Source organism: Theropithecus gelada, chromosome 2, assembly GCF_003255815.1.
Source record: "Theropithecus gelada isolate Dixy chromosome 2, Tgel_1.0, whole genome shotgun sequence".
In the NCBI taxonomy this organism is placed as follows: Eukaryota; Metazoa; Chordata; class Mammalia; order Primates; family Cercopithecidae; genus Theropithecus; species Theropithecus gelada.
In genome coordinates, this window is record NC_037669.1 from 85,787,108 (window position 1) to 85,806,836 (window position 19,729).

At 43.4% G+C, this 19,729-nt stretch overlaps 1 protein-coding gene across 2 annotated transcripts in view; it reads right to left on the reverse strand.

Moving 5' to 3' along the window:
- CACNA2D3 (calcium voltage-gated channel auxiliary subunit alpha2delta 3) overlaps positions 1-19,729 on the reverse strand; it is a 930,450-nt gene that overhangs the window by 727,913 nt on the left and 182,808 nt on the right. For both annotated transcript variants that reach the window (XM_025377234.1, XM_025377233.1), the window contains exon 3: positions 5,429-5,545. In XM_025377234.1, coding sequence (XP_025233019.1) covers positions 5,429-5,545 — 117 coding nt within the window. The remainder of the gene's footprint in view (positions 1-5,428; positions 5,546-19,729) is intronic.

The following is a 19,729-nucleotide window of genomic DNA, read 5'->3' on the forward strand; positions in this document are numbered from 1 at the left end:
GGGGGAAAATTTAATATAAAATCTAGTCTCCTTTAGCTCTTCCCAACAAGCAAAGGTATTTATTTTTAAGCAAAACACTCTTTTCGAGGGCCTGATTTATCATTTTATCAATGTAAATCAAAAAAATAAGTGAAACAAGATTAAGTTTATTTATAGGTGTGAGTTTCTGGGTGCTTTCAAAATTTATTAAATATCTTACCCAAGGTTTGAAAACAATTGGCTCATCATGGAGTGGGTCTAGCTACAATTTGTGTTTTATATCTCTTCACATTCCCCAGAAGAGTTCATTCTTTTAGACACGTCTAATTAATTGTAACGTTTTGCTTGAAATGCTACCACAACAGATACTATCCTATAATCCCCCCAGTGCCCCTTCCCTCTCTGAAACCTGTTGAAGTTTGTGGAGGTCTGAAGTCTGCATAGCCAGACATCTAAGGTCCTCTGAATCAGCGTCTGGCCCTGAAACCAGGAACACCTGGGAAAACAGGAGGACGTCCTAAGTCCAGCTCAAATCAGTGTGATGAAGGCAGTGCCCACCCCAGAGCTGTTCGGTGCAACCAAAGGCAAAATCCACTCTGAGGAATTCACCTTTAGAAAACCATCCTGGAGAATACTAGTATAAAATTATAAATTCACCAAAGTCCTTTTTCTTATTTCCTGGTTTACTTGCTTTTCTCTTGTGCTGCTCATCTCAGTGATACAAACCGCACCAAAATTACAGGATCATGACATCCCCCTGGCTGTGATGGAATTGGTCCTCAAAGTATATCCTTACAATCAGAGATATCCGTGGCTACGCAGTTACTTCCTACAGATTGTCTTCCCATTTGGCTGTGCCTGCTCAGAGTTCCCTAGAGCCCCAAATGACGCTTCCAGTTGATCGATAGTTTGTGATACTCCCCATGAAGGGCCGGATTTTAAAGACAAAGGAAAGGCTGGGGGCAGCCTGTCCATATAACCAAGGTCATGCAATATAACCCTTCTGCCTTCTCCCTCCCCTCAAATCAGGGTCCATTTCTCAATAACAGCAACTCAGGAGAAAGGGGAGTGGTGTCTCCCCTTTGCCTTCCATCAATATCAAAGATGAGCTCTGACTTGTGACACAGACAAGCATTTCCAGGTGTCACTTAGGAATAGGCTGATGGGAATCCACAGTTGGCAGAGGACTGGTCCATACCCTTCCCTCCACGTCCAACATGTGAGATCTCTCCCTTGAAATGCTGATGAACTAAAAGCAAATGGACTCCATTTCTTGTCCATTCATAGGGACTTAAAACTTGACAAATTGCTTAGCAATATTAATTGAGGGCTTGGTAGCATAAATATGTCTGAACAATGAAGGTGAGAGATGGTGCCTAGGGCACAACTGCTACACACAAAAGCAAGCAGGAGCATGGCCGTATCAAATAACCTGCGTGGGTGTGAAAAAATTACTTAAACCACCAATGGCATTAAAAAGAGCTAGAAAATATTAGTTAAGAAATGCCACCATAATGATGGCACCATTATGTTAATGGAAATTACTGAAGCTAAGGTTATTTATAATTTGCTAGCCTGAAAAAAAAGTTACATATAGTCCATTACCAATGAGATGACAGGGGTTATGTAATGGGCAGGCCACTTTAGGTTTCACATTTACTTCAGACATCTGACGGGGAGAAAATAGGACTTTCTGTGATAGGATAATTGCATAGTGGAGAGTAATTCAAATAGGAGATGAGGAGGATAAAATCACTCTGATTCAACTAATCACTGGGAAAAGTGATGGAGGAAAATGATGAAATCAAGCCAGAAGAGACAGAGAAAGAGATCAACATTGTTTAACAGGCAGGAGATGACAGGCTACATCAAAGGATGGGGTTATTGTAGTACTCCATTTCTTCCCCCCCAGTACTAACTGAACCTACTTTCACAGACTACAGGTGTTCTTATTGCAGTTTCCTAAATTGCTACTGCCAGACTCATAAATATTTTATATACATCAATGGAAATGTTAATAAATCAGGGTTGTTTGTGAACCAGGTTTCTCTTACACACGTCCCTCAAGTCACCACTGATTCACACTAGGAAATACAAGGTGGGGCACCTGAACCTGGGACCCAACTCCAACTGCTTGGGAAGTGGGAGGGGGGCTTGGAAATGGAAGATTCCTAGGTGTGGAGCATCAGAGTGATAGGGCCAAACCTAAAAATCTGTTCTGTTCCTGAGCGATTAGAAAAGATGGGGGTGGGGGCCCAGCACGGTGGTTCACGCCTGTAATCCCAGCACTTTGGGAGGCTGAGGCGGGCGGATCACAAGGTCAGGAGATAGAGACCATCCTGGTTAACACAGTGAAACCAAAAATACAAAAAATTAGCCAGGTGTGGTGGTGGTGCCTGTAGTCCCAGTGACTTGGGAGGCTGAGGCAGGAGAATGGCATGAATCCGGGAGGCAGAGCTTGCAGTAAGCTGAGATCGCACCACTGCACTCCAGCCTGGGCGACAGAGCAAGACTCTGTCTCAAAAAAAAAGAAATTGAAAAGAAAAAGAAAAAAGAAAAGAGGGGGGTGGAGTCACTGTCAGGTGGGTGGCATGGGAAAGGACCTCACCTTGTTTCACAGTGGTGCATTCCAGTGCAAGGCTACAAATAATGACTCCCCTGCAAACCCATGGGCAAATTTGGACCTGAGGTCTTTGCTCTTCAAATGTTCACAAATCTCACAGGCAAACAGCAACTTTTCCTAATGGAGAATCAAGGTATCATTAAAATATGAAAAAAGTCACACTCACTGCTCCCCTGGCCTCCAAAGGGATATCTCATTCCAAATGGCATATGGGTCTTGACTGTTAACAAGAGAGCCACATGGCTCACAGTGAGGACCAGGCCCATCTCTACTGTCCCCAGACTAAACCCCTATGTGACATACAAACTCTCTTTAAAGACGGGCATGGGGAAATCCACGTTACACTGGACCAATTAACCAAGATGTTACAGGCTTGAGCATCAAGCGTGATTACAGAAGGCCTGTGCATTTATTTTAAAATACATAGAATACGCATTGCAAGGAATCTGGCTGCCTTTATTCTGGGAACATTTCAATTTAAACAGAGCAACTTATTTTTTCTTCTCAAAGGAACTACACCCACCATATCAAATCGTCTTTTTTTTTTTTTAACTTCACTAATTTAACACAAAAAGGTTTTAAAATTAGGCAATACGAAGATGTTAAACCCAGTTCATGTTCCCTCCTGTCATCATCCAGGTGCTTCCTGAAGCTCCAAGACTACCTCCTATCAGATGTTCACAGGTTGGAAGGCCCTTTAACCAGCTGTAACAGCAAACATTTACAGAACATTTACTGTTTGCCAGACACTGAGCTAAATAAACACCTTACATAAATACAGAGGTGCTGCAACCCCACCACCTAGGTGTAAAAATTAACTCTGCTGAGCCTTGCCCATGTGACCTGGGCAAATGACTTCATCCTGTCAAGCCTGTTTGGTCATTTCTAAGACAACGATAACAACAGTGTCTCACTCCTAGTGTTGATGCAAGAATGAGATGATACACATAAAGTGATTAGCACAGGGGCTGGTGCATCTGAACTCAATAAACGTAAGCATGTATTTATTACATCATTGACTTCTCCTAATGCCGCCAGGCTGATAAATGAGGAAAAAGAGATTCACAGGAGTTACTCAGCTTTGCTCACTGGTCTCCCACCTTGGGGCAGAACTGAGATTCGGGACAGTTCCACTACTTCCAGAGCCCATGTCTCACTGACCACGTGGACCCACTGCCTCAAGGAGGTGAGGTCTAGGTTCTGGTGCTGGCCGGACCTCTGTGTCATGGCAGCATGCTGCATGGCCCCCTCCTCCCGCCCCTCCCAATGCTCCCCTAATTCCAGACACCAGGGCTACTTTGTCAATTGTGGAAGCAGAACCTAAAGATATTTATGCCTTTTTCTCCTCTAAAATTCTGTGATTCACAAAGAAATGCAAGCTAAAACAATATGTCCCCCTCTCAAATTGACAATGCTGTTACCAGTCCTTTTTTTTTTTTCAAGGATTTCAGAAAATAAGCACTTGCACACCACTCCCGCTGGAGCAGCTGTGAATTGGCACAACCTTATCTGGACAGAAATGCTTTCATATGCATAAAGAACCTTGAAGATTGCTTCTGAGCCTCTGAACTATCTTCTGTGTTCTGGAATTCACATTAAGGAAATACACATACACTCCAGGATACTGAAGGCAAGGAGGCAGAAAAGAATGTGAACTCTGGGGTTATTATGGCTGGAGCTCTCCCTCACTCCTCACGTGACCTCGGAGAAGCTACTCAACGTCTTCCTCTCAGACTCCTCTTTTATAAAATGGGGATAACAGTAATACCCATCATGGAGGTGTCACAAGGATAATATAAGTGAGTACATATATAGTCCTTAAAGGAACAGTTCACACGTAGTAGGTGCTCGGTTGGTTGGTCCATTGTGAATATACAAGAAGATTCACTGCAGCATTATTTACGTCAAAACGTGCAAGCAAGCCAGAGCTGGTGGTACATACCTGTAGCCCCAGCTACTCAGGAGACTGAGGTGGGAGGATCACTAGAGTCCAGGAGTTTGAGACCAGCCTGTGCAACATAGCAAGACCACATCCCTTAAATAAAAAAAATTTTTTTTTTTTTTTGAGCCAGAGTCTCACGCTGTCACCCAGGCTGGAGTGCAGTGGCGTGATCTTGGCTCACTGCAACCTCCGCCTCCTGGGTTCAAGCAATTCTCCTGCCTCAGCCTCCCAAGTAGCTGGGATTACAAGCACCCACCAACACACCTGGCTACTTTTTATATTTTTGGTAGAGTCTGGGTTTCACCATGTTGGCCAGGCTGGTCATGAACTCCTGACTTCAGATGATCTGCCTGCCTCGGCCTCCCAAAGTGCTGGGATTACACACGTGAGCCACCACACCCGGCCAATAAAAACTTTCAAATAACTCAGACATCCAAATATATAGGAACAGTTATACCAATTATGACACACTCATAGATTGAAAAGTTTTGCAACCATTTGAGAAAATCACTAAACACAGTGACACAAGAAAACGCTCAGACTAGAGCTTAGTTGAACCCTAGTGTACCTCTGAATGGTTTTTGGTCATTAGTGCATGCATCATACAGTTATAGGCCCATGCTGTACGGCTGTACAATTAGTGGCAACTCGGCTAAAGGCATAAATTTGTCAGAATAAAACTGGCACAGGAACTCTCTATGAAAAGGGCAGTTTTTGCCCCTAGTGACTGCTTTTTCTGGCTAACCAGACTGTAAAAATAAAAGTATTTACGTAATAGATGAGTGAGTCAACTTTTATCTTTGAGAGATTGGTTCATCAATGCCATCCCCTGAAGCTGCCTTTGTGTCTTCAGGCGATACAGGGCACAAACCAGAGGCACTTACCCTGACTGCCTCAGACTTCTTGTGAAACATCTCTTCCATGTTCTTTGCCAGCTTCTTTACCAGCTGGAGGCCATCGATTTCTTCTATGGCAACGTCTTTCTCATACTCTTTGTATTTCTGTAAGAAGAGAGGGCAACGTTCAAGACACATGACGTAAAACACACCTGTGATTTCACCCCTGATTGACTCAAATTCTCAATAAAGACAATTTTTCATTTAAAACCCATCACATACCCTGGTAGTTTATCTGTTTAAATGTGCAGTTCTCAAAGTGATCCCTGTGGGTCCCTGAGACCCTTTCAGGGTCCAAGAAGACCTCATTTTTCCAACAGCATGTCTATGTGAAGCCAGATTTTCTTCAGCAACCAATCACAAGAGATTGAACACAGAAGCAGATAATGGAATACACCTATTTCCTCTTAAGTCAAAAATTAAAGAGATTTGCAAAATGGAAAACAGCCACTCCTCTAATTTTTTTATTCTGGAAAGTATTGTTATTTTCCATAAAATATATTATAATATATACGTTAACATGTAATGAGTTTTTTTATCCTTGTATTAATTACTTTTTGAATTTCTTGGTTTTAATTTCTAATATGGTAAACATCAATAGATATAAGTAACCCACATAAACAGAAGCTCTCAGGGGGTCCTCAGGACTCTGTAAGAGTGTAAAGGGTCCTGAGACCCAAAAATTGGTTTAACTAAATATTTAATTTTGCTCCTAGTGGAAGCAAATATTGTTTATTAATAGGAACCTTCCAAATGAAGTTTATAACACTTTTAATGTCAACATGAATGCATGACATTTATTTGGTTATCAAAGAGCTGGAGAATTAAAGATGCTGGGGAAGATATATTTACTCTTATTTGTGGGGAAACTCTGAATCAGTTTACTAATTCCTCACCCCAAGCTCTTACCCAGGGAAACTAAGGGGCTCCACATCTCATCTCGGCTCTAGGGACCTTAAGAGTTAGTTGTGAAAATGAAAATGTGTTACATTTTAATGGCAGAATAATTTTTGAGATATAAATTTATATTTTCTCTCCATTCATTCCTCCCATCCTATACCTTCAAAATGTAAACAGGAAGGCTCAGTTTCTCCTTGACTCAAGGATGGGGGTGTGTGTGTGTGTGTGTGTGTGTGTGTGTGTGTGTGTGTGTCACAAAACATTTCCCTTCCTTGCTCAAATGTCCAAGTCTTTTGAGGCAGTAATACTGGGTATCCTGAAATGAGATTACTGTTTGAGGACAAAGGGAGGAACTCTAAGGAAAGCAACGAATATAAAGAGAGAATTCCTCAGATCCTTAAACTAAAACAAAATCCTTAGAGCCTGGAGATGAGGCTGGAGGCATCTGGCCATGTGTTCTAGGAGCAGCAAGATACCCCTCTCTCATCCTGGGCAACCTAGTGAGACCCAGTCTGTACAGATATTTTTGTTTGTTTTTAATTAGCTAGGTATGGTGGCACATGCCTACAGTCCCACTACTTGGTGAGCTGAAGTGGAAGGATTGTTTGAGCCTGGGAAGTTGAGGCTTCAGTAAGCTATGATTATCCCACTGTACTCCAGCCTGGGTGACACAGTAAGGCCTTGTCTCAGTAAAAAAAAAAAACAAAGATACTCCTCTTACCCTTACAGGCAGGTAAGAACCTAGACATGGACTCCCCAGCAACCCCCTATTCACTGGCAGAGGGCAAGTGGGAAGAGATCCTCAAAATGGGCACCAGAGCCTCTGACCTGAATATTAGACCCAAGAGCTTGGAGTTTCTCAGCATTAAGTTGATCCTGGAAAAATTAAGAAGTTGTATTCCTGGACCATGTGAGTCTAGACCAAGATTGACATCTGCTACACTGCTTATTAGATGTTTTGAACCGCTTTACATGGTCCTACAATTGATCATGAGCTGTAGTTCCAGGTTTCCCCCCACTCTCTGAAAACATCCATAGAAATCTTATGAGTTTCTCTTGCACATCACTTGAAAAACCATTTATTCCTTTAATCTAGACTTTCCTCTCTCCCCACCAAAGCTGTCCTGTTCTCCAACACATAAAGGCTTCATGCTCCACCCCAGCCCCCAAAACCATCTGTGCTCTTCTCTCCTGGCATCATAGACTGTGTGGCCCTGGAAGCAAGGACAGGTCCTTGTGGTTGCTCCCACGGCCCACAGCAGACACAAAAGACTTCTCTGGATGAAGCCTATTGCCCAGTAATTGCAATTTTACAATGCAAGGGAGATGCAAGGAAGGACACAGCTGCATTTTCCTATGGTTCTATAAGGCTGCTATGGTTTGAATGTGTCCCCCAAAGTTCATGTGTTAGAAACTTAATCCCCAATACAGCAGTACTGGGAAATGGGGCCTAATAAGAGGTGATGAGGTTATGAAGGCTCTGCCCTCATGAATGGATTAATGTTGTTATCACAGGAGTAGGTACGTTATGGAGAAACTGCGTTTGTTATAAAAGCGAGTCTGGGGCCAGGTGCAGTGGCTCATGCCTGTAATCCCAGAACTTTGGGAGGCCGAAATGGGTGGATTATCTGAGGTCAGGAGTTCGAGACCAGCCTGGCCAACATGGTGAAACTCTGTCTCTACTAAAAATACAAAAAATTAGTAATGTGTGGTGGTGGGCACCTGTAATCCCAGCTACTGGGGAGGCTGAGGCAGGAGAATCACTTGAACCTGGAAGGCGGAGGTTGCGGTGAGCTGAGGTTGCACCACTGCACTCCAGCCTGGGCAACAAGAGTGAAAATCCATCTCAAAAAAAAAAAAATGTTGCGGTAAGTCAAGGACCCCGAAGAGAGGGACCGGCTGAAGCCGCAGCAGAAGAACATAAATTGTGAAGATTTCATGGACATTTATTAGTTCCCCAAATTAATACTTTTATAATTTCTTATGCCTGTCTTTACTGCAGTCTCTGAACATAAATTGTGAAGATTTCATGGACACTTATCACTTCCCCAATCAATACCTTGTGACTTCCTATGCCTGTCTTTAATCTCTTAATCTCATCGTCTTTGTAAACTGAGGAGGATGAATGTTGCCTCAGGACCCTCTACAAATTGTTTGTAGAGCATGTGTGTTTGAACAATATGAAATGTGGGCACCTTGAAAAAAGAACAGGATAACAGCAATCTTCAGGGAACAAGGGAGCTAAGACTTGGAGTCTGACTTCCAGTGAGCCGGACGAGACAGAGCCATATTTCTCTTCTTTCAAAAGCAAATAGGAGAAATATTGCTGAATTATTTTTCTCAGCAAGGAACATCCCTGAGAAAGAGAATGTGCCCTGAGGGTAGGTCTATAGATGCCCCCTAGAGGTGGCCGCCTTTTACAGTCGAAGCCAAAGGGATGAAATAAGCCCCAGTCTCCCATAGGGCTCCCAGGCTTATTAGGACAAGGAAATTTCCGCCTAATAAATTTTGGTCAGACGGGTTGTCTGCTCTCAAATCCTGTCTCCTGATAAGATGTTATCAATGACAATGCGTGCCTGAAACTTCAGTAGCAATTTTAATTTCGCCCCATCCTGCGGTCCTGTGACCTCGCCCTGCCTCCACTTGCTTTGTGATACTCTATTACCTTGTGAAGTTTGTGATCTCTGTGACCCACGCCCTATTTGTGCACTCCCTCCCCTTTTGAAAATCGCTAATAAAAACTTGCTGGTTTTATGGTTCAGGGAGCACCATGGAACCTGCCGACATGTGATGTCTCCCCCGGACACCCAGCTTTAAATTTCTCTCTCTTGTACTCTTTCCCTTTATTTCTCAAACCAGCTGAGATGCTTAGGGAATAGAAAAGAACCCATATTAACCATCAGGGGTGGGTTCTCCCAATAAAAAAAAAAAAAAGCAAGTTTAGCCCCCTCTTGCTCTCTGGCTCCCCTTGCCCTTCTACCACCAGCCACGGGATGATGAAGCAAGAAGGCCCTTGCCAGATTCAGGCCCCCTGACCTTGGACTTCCTAGCCTCCAGAACTGGAAGAAATAGATCTCTTTTCTCGTAAATTACTCAATCTATGGTATTCTATTAGAGCAACACCAAACACAATAAGGCAAAGAGTGACTTTACCTATCCCTACCTTGGGAGGTTGATTGGATTGACCTGGGAGGTGGGGCTCTGGCCAGCCCAACCCTGGCTCAAGCTAACAGCGTGCTCTGGTATGTGAATAAAACTTCAATGACAATCACTGAGACTATCCTAAGTTCAAATGGAAGCCAATATCTTTGGAGCTAAAATTCCCAGGAGATCTTTGCTGCCTGCCAGATGTGCTCCAAAAACCAACATTGAAACCCAGCTTATACCCAAGGCTGATTTACCACCAAAAATGCAAAGTTCAAGACTGAGTAAAACAAATGAAACTAATGCAGTCTAACATTTATAGTCAGTGAAATGAATGTCTAAATTCTGTAATTAAGGTAATCTAGAGACTTAAGATAAAGAAAAATAAAATAGATTTCAAAATTGATCTTTATCTGAAGTTTTTGGTTTTAAACCAGGCCCCAACATTCTGGCCCATATCTGTTACTTGCATGTGTTTCTCTCCCAATAGGCTTCTCTAGAAGGGAATCGATTTATTTAACTCTGACTTTCCACCAAGTTTAAAATGAGATCTTCCTAATCCCACTTCCTCTGAGTCTGCTCTGTGAACAGAAGCCCCTGGCTTTATGGCAGGTTGTCAGTCTCCCAGGACTACTGGTGCCTGTAACATCACTAACTAATCTGAGCACAAAGCTCTTTGCCAAGCTGTGGATTCCAGATCTGGATAAGCTGAGCAGTTTCATGGTTCCATTCCTCTTCTAGTCTGAGTACCCACCCTTCAGGCCACATACCAACAGGTGTCCCCTGCAAATGAGCCAAGAATATACTACTTTCTTATCATCCTGGGGAAGTTATCTCATAAGCAAAAAGCACTCTGACCTTCCAAGACATGTTAATGCCCGCTGGAATCAGGTCAGAATAATATAATGCCTTACGCTTTCCAGGAAATTTTCACTTTGCTGGAAACAAAAGATTTTGAAGAACAGAGACCCAGTGATAGTCATTAATCAATCAAAAGCCCTTAGTAACTTAAAATGTTGATATATATCAAAATCATTGAAAAGGTACCTACAGTAGAAAACCAAGCAATTTGACCTCCAGTAACTGGACGGGAGCTACTCCAGTAAAACAGAATTCTATATAGCCATCCCAAACTGTGTCAAAGAATACAGGAAACAGTGTCACAATATATGACAGTAACTGCTTACTTTTTGTTTTAAATCACTAATCTCACACACACATGCGCGCACACACACACACACACACATACACACACAGCTAAGAGGACATACACCAAGTGTTCACAGCCAGCTGTATAATCACAAATGATTTCTTTTCTTCTTTTGCTTACCTGTATTTTCTAATTTTTCAATAACTATTTTACATTCAAATATATATATAAGTTGTAGTTACATTTAGAACAGAAGACGGGCACCTAATAAACAGATTCCTTTAAGGGAATGTGGTCCCAATTAGACTATTTGTAGTTAAGTGACATGTCTTCATTACCAGAGTCTAAGAAAGTCAGTAAAATGAGTCCTATGTGTATCACAGGCCCAGGAGGGCACCAGAAGCTTTTCACCTATTAATTTGTCTAATCGTCACAACCCCCCATGTTGCAGGTGGAGAGCTGAGGCACAGAGAGGGTCACCCAGCATTGAAGGTCAACTCGTTGGAGGGTTTAAACCTAGCAGGGTCTTTCTTCTAACTGCCCATCTTTTGACCTTGCGGGGAAGGGGAGTGGAGGAGTAGGTGACTGAGGGTCTAAAAATTTGCAAACTTGTTTAAGAGGACCCATTTTGCTACCATAAAAGCACTTGTTTTGTTGATTTTGTAGCCAACAGTCACTTGAACTTGGCAAGAGAGGCAAATACCAAAATCTGGAGACATCGGCAGTTAATCGGGGCCACAGCGGTTTAACAGCTGCTCCAGGCCGCCAGGGCACATTTGAAGTCACGAGAGTTGATGGTTCCTCCACAGGGCCTCTGTGGGGTGAGCTTGGAGCCTTCCCCCAAGGAGCAGACACAGCTGTCAACAACAAAAATACCTGGAGAGGGAAAAGCAAGCCCATTCTGAAGGCGGCCCTGGAACCTCAGTTAGAAATTACTCCATGGCCACATACAGGCTACCAACTGGCTTCTGCTCCCTAAGGTACCAAGAAAGACCTGGAGGAAAAATACCGAAAATTCTCCCTTCTCCTCCTGGGGTTTGCCTCTCCACACAGCTGTGCAGGCAATGGGGCTTTTTATTTTCTATAGCTTCAAGGATGCCACTATAAACTACTTTTGTTTCATGTAAAAGCAGTCATCCTTCAACTGGGAAAAGGAGTTAAGAAAGTATTACAGGTCCCTGTAAACACAAAAGGAAGGCGGAGAGGAAAACAAAAATGGAAGCAATGACTATGGCACCACGTGAAAGGTTTGAGCCAGGCTGGCCTTGCATCCTGTCTCCAGCACTCCATTTATTTGTTCTGCAAACTACACTTGGTGTCTCTGGCATGCCAGGCAGGGTGCTAGACACCAAGCACATAATAACGAGTAAAGTGATGTTTAAGAAAGCCTGCGGTCTAAATTCTCAAAAGAAGATATACAAATAGCCAAGAAACATGAAAAAGTGCTCAACATCACTAATGATCAGAAAAATGCAAATCAAAACCACAATGCAATACCACCTTACTCCTACAAGAATGGCCATAATCAAAAAAATTAAAAAAAAAAAAAAAGATATTGGTGTAGATGTGGTAAAAAGGGAACACTTCTACACTACTGGTGAGAACGTAAACTAGTACAACTGCTATAGAAAACAGTGTGGAGATTCCCTAAGGATCTAAAAGTAGAACTACCATTTGATCCAGCAATTCCACTACTGGGTATCTACGCAGAGGAAAAGAAGTCATTATGAAAAAGATACTTGCACACACGTTTATAGTGGCACAATTCATGATTGCAAAAATGTGGAACCAACCCAAATACCCGTCAATCAATGAGTGGATAAAGAAACTGTGGTACAGATATACGATGGAATACTATTCAGCCTTAAACAGGAATAAATTAATGGCATTCACATCAATCTGGAAGGAATTGGAGACCATTTTTCTAAGTGCAGTAACTCAGGAATGGAAAATCAAACATCATATGTTCTCACTCATAAGTGGGAGCTAAACTATGAGGATGCAAAGACATAAGAATGAAACAATGGACTTTTGAGATTCAGGGAGAAAAGGAGTAAGGGTGGGGAGGAGGTGAGGGATAAAAGACTGCAAATTGGATTCAGTGTATACTGCTTGGGTGATGGATGCACCAAAATCTCACAAATCACCACTAAAGAACATACTCATGTAACCAAACACTACCTGTTCTCCAAAAACATGTGAAAATTAAAAAAAAAAAAAAATTTAAAGAAAGCTTTGCTTTCTTTGCTAATGGCTAGGATATTCTGAGGAGGAAACAGGCAAGGAAGATGCAGCATCAAGGAAAGTCTGGTGAGGGTAGTCAGGGCAGTGACTCCCATCTTGTAGAACTCTTTGAGGACGACAAGGCTGGGGGTGGGGTGGGAGGTGCAACAGGGGATGAGGACGCCAGGAAGAGGGAGCAGCAAGGAGGAAAGTCCAGAGGAGAGATTCCCGGGGCTCAAGGAAGTGCTCACTGTCCCACCGCACTGGGGCATCGATGGCCACGGCGGATGACTTTGGTAAGAGATGAGGCCAGTGAAGTGGGCAGAGGCCAGGTCATCAAGGGTGGTGCGCTAGGAGTAAGAGTTTGGACCCCATCCTGATGTGGGGAGGTGGGTGGGGCTGTGGGGACAGGCAACAACTGGAGCCACCATTGGGGTTGAGGGTAGAACACATCACATCAGTGATCAGGTATGTGCTTTTGAATAACCTCAGTGTGCAGAATAGACAGAAAGGGGGCAAAACTGGATGGAGACAAAGAAGTCAGAGGCTGCAGTGGCCAGGACTCGAAAGACGGCAATGGGGAGAGGCCACAAGAGGCAGAGGAATGAGAGGCAGGGCTCCTCGAGAGACATGAAGGGCTCTGGGGGCCAGACAACAGCAACTCTGTGCCAGCTGGCTGGGTCACTTTAAGGAAGCCATTAACCTCCTGAGCCTCAGGTTCCTCATCCAGAACTCGAGAGATGATGATGTCCGTCATCCAGGGCTGCCCTGCAGTCTTACCAGGATGACGTCGGTCAAAGCCCCCAGCACAGTGCCTGCACATAATGAACTACCCCCAAGCCTAGTGCTGCCTTATTTTTCCCTCTTGACATTTCTGGCTACAGAGGATTCTAGCAAGCATTGTGTTTTCATATTCCTAAACTGAAGCTCTCGATGTAACAGACAAATGCTGACAGGGTGGTGGATGATGTTGGTGTCTTCGCTGGGCCTAACCCTGGCTTGGTGCAGTAGCCAGAGATGCCCCAGCAAGGCAGCCTGTGGATTTAGCCAGGCCCAGGGTCTAGGCAAAACACATTCTGTGTCACATTTGTGACGTGGAAGAAAGGCAAGCCTGAGAAACTTTGTATTCTCTCTGTCACAAAAGAGCCTCTGAAGCTTCTATCCCTTCTGTTAGCAGAATCAGCATTTGGCAAGAAATCCTGTGGTGAGCCAAGAACATTTATCATTTGAGAAGGGAGACACAGAAATGCATTATTTCTGCAGCATCTATTTTGCCAGATCATTTCACACAAACACCACGAAGAGAAAAGCACTACTTCACTGTCAGAACACTTAATGTTGTTCATACATTTGGGTCTTTTTTTTCCTATGTGAGAACTGTGTATCTAAAAGTGAGTCGCCTAGAACAGCCCCCAGAGAGGGAGCTCCAGTCAGGAGACTTCTGGCCAATCAGAATTAATTAGGATAAAAGCCAAACATGGAAGAGGGGCTCTGGGTGCACTTGGCACCAGGAAAAAAATACCCTCTGCAGAGGACAAATGCAGGAAGCAGCATTAGCCAAAGAGTGGGTGCATGTTAACACGGTCTCTTGGCTAAATTTTCTCATCAAAAACTGAAATTACACCTCTAGAGTCGGCATAATTAAATCACTGCATGAGGATTAACAGAAGGCCCTGGCGGGAGATGACACAGCAAGGACCTGCCCATCCCCAAGTGAAAATGTAGAGCATTTGCCTGGAAGTCTGCGACCTGAAACCAATGGGCTGCTTCTCTGTCCCTCTCCCAAGCCTCTGGCACTTCCCTTAAAATCCTCGAATCCAGATCCCCCAATAACCCTGACACTGGGATAGCAACCCAGAGATAGTCCAAGCCCTTTAAGTCGCTTTGTTATGTAAGAGTGAAAGAAGCCTCACGTTCCTACCCTAAGGTTTTTTGTTTGTTTTTGGGTTTTGTTTTTTTTTTTTTTGTCTTTTTATTCCTTCAAGCTCTGAAATAGCCACAGTGCAAGAGATAAATTCATCAACCCAATCATTTAAGATGGGATTATGCCAATACAAAAAAGAAACTTAAACTGAAAATGTTGCTATTTTCTTTCATTCAACAAATATTTACAAATCATTTACCATGTGCCAGGCTGTAGGGAGATGGGGGGAATGTGTTGACAAACACATGTGGTTCCCTTGGGGTAAAAGGAGGCTTATTTTGGTTCATTTTATTTAAAAATAAGTTGACGCAGAGCTGCATGGATCATTTCTATGTAAACTTGCATCCTCATATCCTGCACAGCTGGTCTATGTGCCTCCTCTGGTCTGCAGAGCAGGTATGTTACTTCTGCCAGATGTGCAAGGGTGCTCTGGCCAGGGACAGGAAGGACCGGCCATCACAGTCACCAGGGAGAAAGAGGATCACAGGAAGGGTTGTAAAATGATGGATTAGTCAAAGTTCCCAGAAAAGGGGATGCCTATGCAGCATATATGATTCCCTGCTTCCTGGAAGACGTAGTCTATGAAGGACCCTAGTAATGTAATGAGATGGTCATAAGTCATTATGAGGTAGGACATCTGGGACCAAGGCTTGATAGAAAGGGGCAGCAAGGAGAGGTGCGGAGGGGAGAAGAGAAACAGGGAACAGTCTCTTTAGGTTACATGTAAGCTGTAAGCTCATCCTATGTCCCTCCAGTGGGGATAGAGTGATGTAGTTCCTACTTTGTCTCCCTCAACTTACTCCTAGTGAAGATAGCTGACCACAATGGGTCCAGTGGAAAGAATTTGTGTCAGTATTGCTGCTGTGCTACTGACTTGGAGACTGGTAGCAGCATCCCGCTTGGCTTAGAATTACTGGCCGGGGTTCAAATCACAGTAGAATCACCAAGGTGCACTTGCTAGGGGCAAGCAGTCCTAACACCAGCTTAAAGTTTGTCATGGTGCCTAGGACCAGGGACTCTCTATCCAGATGTTCCATGTTCAAGTCCTAATGTTACCATGTACTAGCCACGTAACAAGATGATCAGCCTCCACCAGGGTCCTTTCCTTGACAGCAAGGTGGATGAGACCCGACCTCCCTCACACTGCTCTGGAGCTGATCAAATGATGTGAAGTGTGTAAAGTACGCAGCAGAGTGCTGAACACAGAGTAAAATACTCACAAATGATGATGGCGATGGAAGAAGGTAATAAATCTCAATATTTGTTCTAAAATTTCTGGAAAAGGTCATTCTTTTGCCTCAACAATAAGAAGAAACATGCAACCAACATTTATAACCTAACAGACCAACTAGCTCCCTATGTTGCTCTGGGCGATGGCATTTTTCTAATACATTCACAAGGTTCCAAGGGCTCTTCAATAATAATTATTTGGTGAGGACTCTATTCTGGCAGAAATTGGTTGCTAGAAGTCCATATTTGTATGTGTGCATTGAGGGGGCAGAGGGAAGACAATTTTTAGATATGTTACTAAAGGTGTTGCCATAAAAACTAATGTATAATTTTGCAGTCTCTCCTTATAGACAGTGTCGTTTTCTCATTATGACATAAATGTACTTAGTATTCCTCTCAACCCAATTATTGCATACAAAGGTGTCACTTCAAAACACAATACTCCAAAGCAATTATGTTTTCAAGTAAATACACATCCAAATCCTTTAAACTGAAGTTAGGACCACTTCTTCTTAACCATCACAAAAACAAAACTGACTTCATGGAACTCTCAGCCACCGAAGAACACTTTTCTAGTTGAAATGGAAAGTGCCCCATTGTATGAATAATTCTGTTTCACACAGGTATTCCAATCAAGTGTCCCCAAGGTCAAAAACGCCCATTGTTAATGCTGCACTCTTCCAGATCTAGTGAAGTTTGAGAACAATCCTTGAGGAATGCAATTTTTTCTGTCAAAGCCACAGGAACAAGAGACAATTTGAATCTGAACAAAAGACTGTTTTAGAAATGATGAAGAGAGAGAAGAGGACAGGGCACTGAACTGCAACCCGAAGAGCAAGCAGAGAGGAAGCAGAGAGGACGCAGGGAGCGGCTCAGCCCCTACTTCTGCAGGGCTCAACGTGGCAAATGGATCCAGCTTGAGGAATTCAGAACGCGATCTGTAAGCAGCGCCTCCTTGGTGAGGTGAGAAGCATGGAAATGAACCAACACTGAAGGCAACGGTTTCCTCAGCGTGCTTTTAAGAACTTCCAGCTAGACGAGAGGAATGGTGCGGTCTAAATGACTTTCCATGGTGCCTTCTGGCACCCGCTCAGGAGAGCACTGTCAGTAGAATGATCGGGGGTCCCAGCCCCAGTGACCCCAGAGCCCACGCTCCCAACTAGCTCTTTAGAGTGCCCGACTAAATCCCAGAGCTCCAGGGAGGCTGTCCCCCAGAGCAGCTGGTTCTGCCATGGGGGGTCTCTGACAGATTTCCACTACTTCCAGATTGTCAGGTTCTGAATTAAAAGATGGCTATCTCTCCTCTCCTGTTTTACTGTCTATACGCAAAAAAATCTTGATAGGTGTCATAAGCTTTTCCTGTTCAACACAGTCAACTGGACAAATGCCTCTGATAAACTGCAGCTGTATGGTATAAAACTGAGTGTGAATACTGCATTACATTCCTGTTTTAGATAAAGGAAATTAAGTCAGAGGCAAGTTACTATACCAGCTATTGATACAACCATCCTTGCCCTCGTATGGAGGCATCACATAATGCTTTAAAACTGGGGAATTAATCTGTCTATTAAACAAAATCCAACAGTCTCAATGCTTATTTTAAAAACTCCAATTCCTGAGTATTCTCTAGATCCCTGCATGGGCATCTGAGGCTCTGAAATGAGAATGTTTATGCTATACATACATCCTCACAACCCCACAAGCCAAAACAATAATTACAAGTCCATGTATGCTAGACAAGAAATATCTCTTTGTATGCATTTATGAGTGCCTTTTATGAACACAAACAAATTTAACTACAGCCCAAATGCAAATAATAAAATGTTACTGTACAAAGCCTACACTACTTGATATGGATTGCTTTCTGCAGCCTACTTTTTTCAAACACATTTTTCTGATGTTCCAACTGAAAATAATTCACCTTTCCTGCTCCCAGAAAATCAGAAGGAATGACCACAATTACAATAATGTATTATTAGTAAGAGCAGCCAGCATTTACTGAGCATTCACTTTGGGTCGGGGAGACACTATTTCCCCCACTTTATAGGTTAGGGAACTAAGGTATAGAGAGATCAAGCAACTTATCCAAAGTTATACCACTAGCAAGGAGTTTATTAGTTAAGGGGATACTAGCCATTATAATAAGAATAACCCCCAAATCTCAGTGGCTTCACACAATAAAGGTTTATTTCTTGCTCATGTAACCATCCATGAGGAAGTTCTTTTCATCAGGTAGCCTTCCACATAGTGACTCAGGGACCCAGGATCCTCCCATCCAACAGCTCTGTTCTCCTCTCAGGCCTTGGAGTCTTCCGCATTCAGCCAGCAGATAGTGGGAGAGGGAGTGGAGAAGGTGTGCCTGCTTCTTGACTCCTTAGCCTGGACGTGACCCTTATCAGCTCTGCTCATGGTCCACTGGCAGTAATTAGACACATAGTCCAATCAGACGAAGGGGGGCCTGAGGAATAGAACCCATGGCTCCAAGTCAACACTATGGCAACAGCAGCTTAAATCACCAGGGGAGCCAGGATTTGAACCCAGGCAGCGCAGCCTCAGAGTTCATGCTCTTAACCACCACACCTTGGTTTAAAAGCTTGATAAACCACAGCCAGATGAAACTTCAGATTAAAACTTGGCTGGGAACAATATGCAAGATGGATACTTGAGAGCTGGGGCAATCAAGTCACAATCTACAGAAAGAATAACATAACCCAAGCACTTGTATGCGTAATTATGGTCAGAATCAGATGTTAAAGGCCAAGATACTGCAACACAGAAAGGAATACATTATAAACAATTCTTAGACCTTTTGTCTGACTTCCTTAATCCCAGCTCAAATAAAACTGCTATTTGAATAACACCAATGACCTTCTCTAGCACACAATATTAGTTGCCCAGGCGCCACAAAAGTTAATTGGCTTAACTAAAGTCTTTTAAATTCTATATCCAAGGTGTCCTGGAAATCGAAGGCCATCAATGAATGAGTCTCCAAGATCCGTAACAAGCTTAAAGCTAATACTATTTGCAGCTGCTCAAGTGGTTTCTGTAGTTACAGAGCCAAAAGTCAGCATGAGAGTCAGGAACCTGCATCTGAATGAATCTTTAACTCTATCACCTCCAAACTGAATACAGAGTTGCTGGTTTACGGCACAGCTGGACCCTAGCTTTTCACTGGGGAAGAGGTGATGGCTGAGTCTTCCTTCCCACGTTGCAAAGCTTCCTCTGTGAAAATATGGGGAGATTCTGACATAGAATTCCCTACTGCCGATATCAGAGGCTAAGAAAAATGACCTGCAGCATCAGCATCCTTTATGGAAACACCTCGTTGCCTCCCATTTGCCCACAGCAGCCCACGGGTCCTCCAGGAGATTGCAGCAGGTGACCCTCCAATTTGAATCACCATAAACAGTACTAAAAATGAGGGTATTATTATACATCAGAGCCATCCCTATACTGAGATGCAAAAACACCATCATAACCCTCTAAAAATTTCAGTGTCACCAACTTCAGAATCAAATGATTTTTCTGACATATTTCACCAAGCCCCGCACCAGCACTTTCTCCCAACATCTTTAAAATCAGGGTGTTCAAATACAAAAGAACCCAGAAATAATCCATTTCAGACACCACTAACTTAAACACCTTCAGAGGCCAGACAGGTCATAACAGGTGAGGGAACTGAGCCAGTCTAGAGTTGGCATCAAACGGCAGAGCTTCC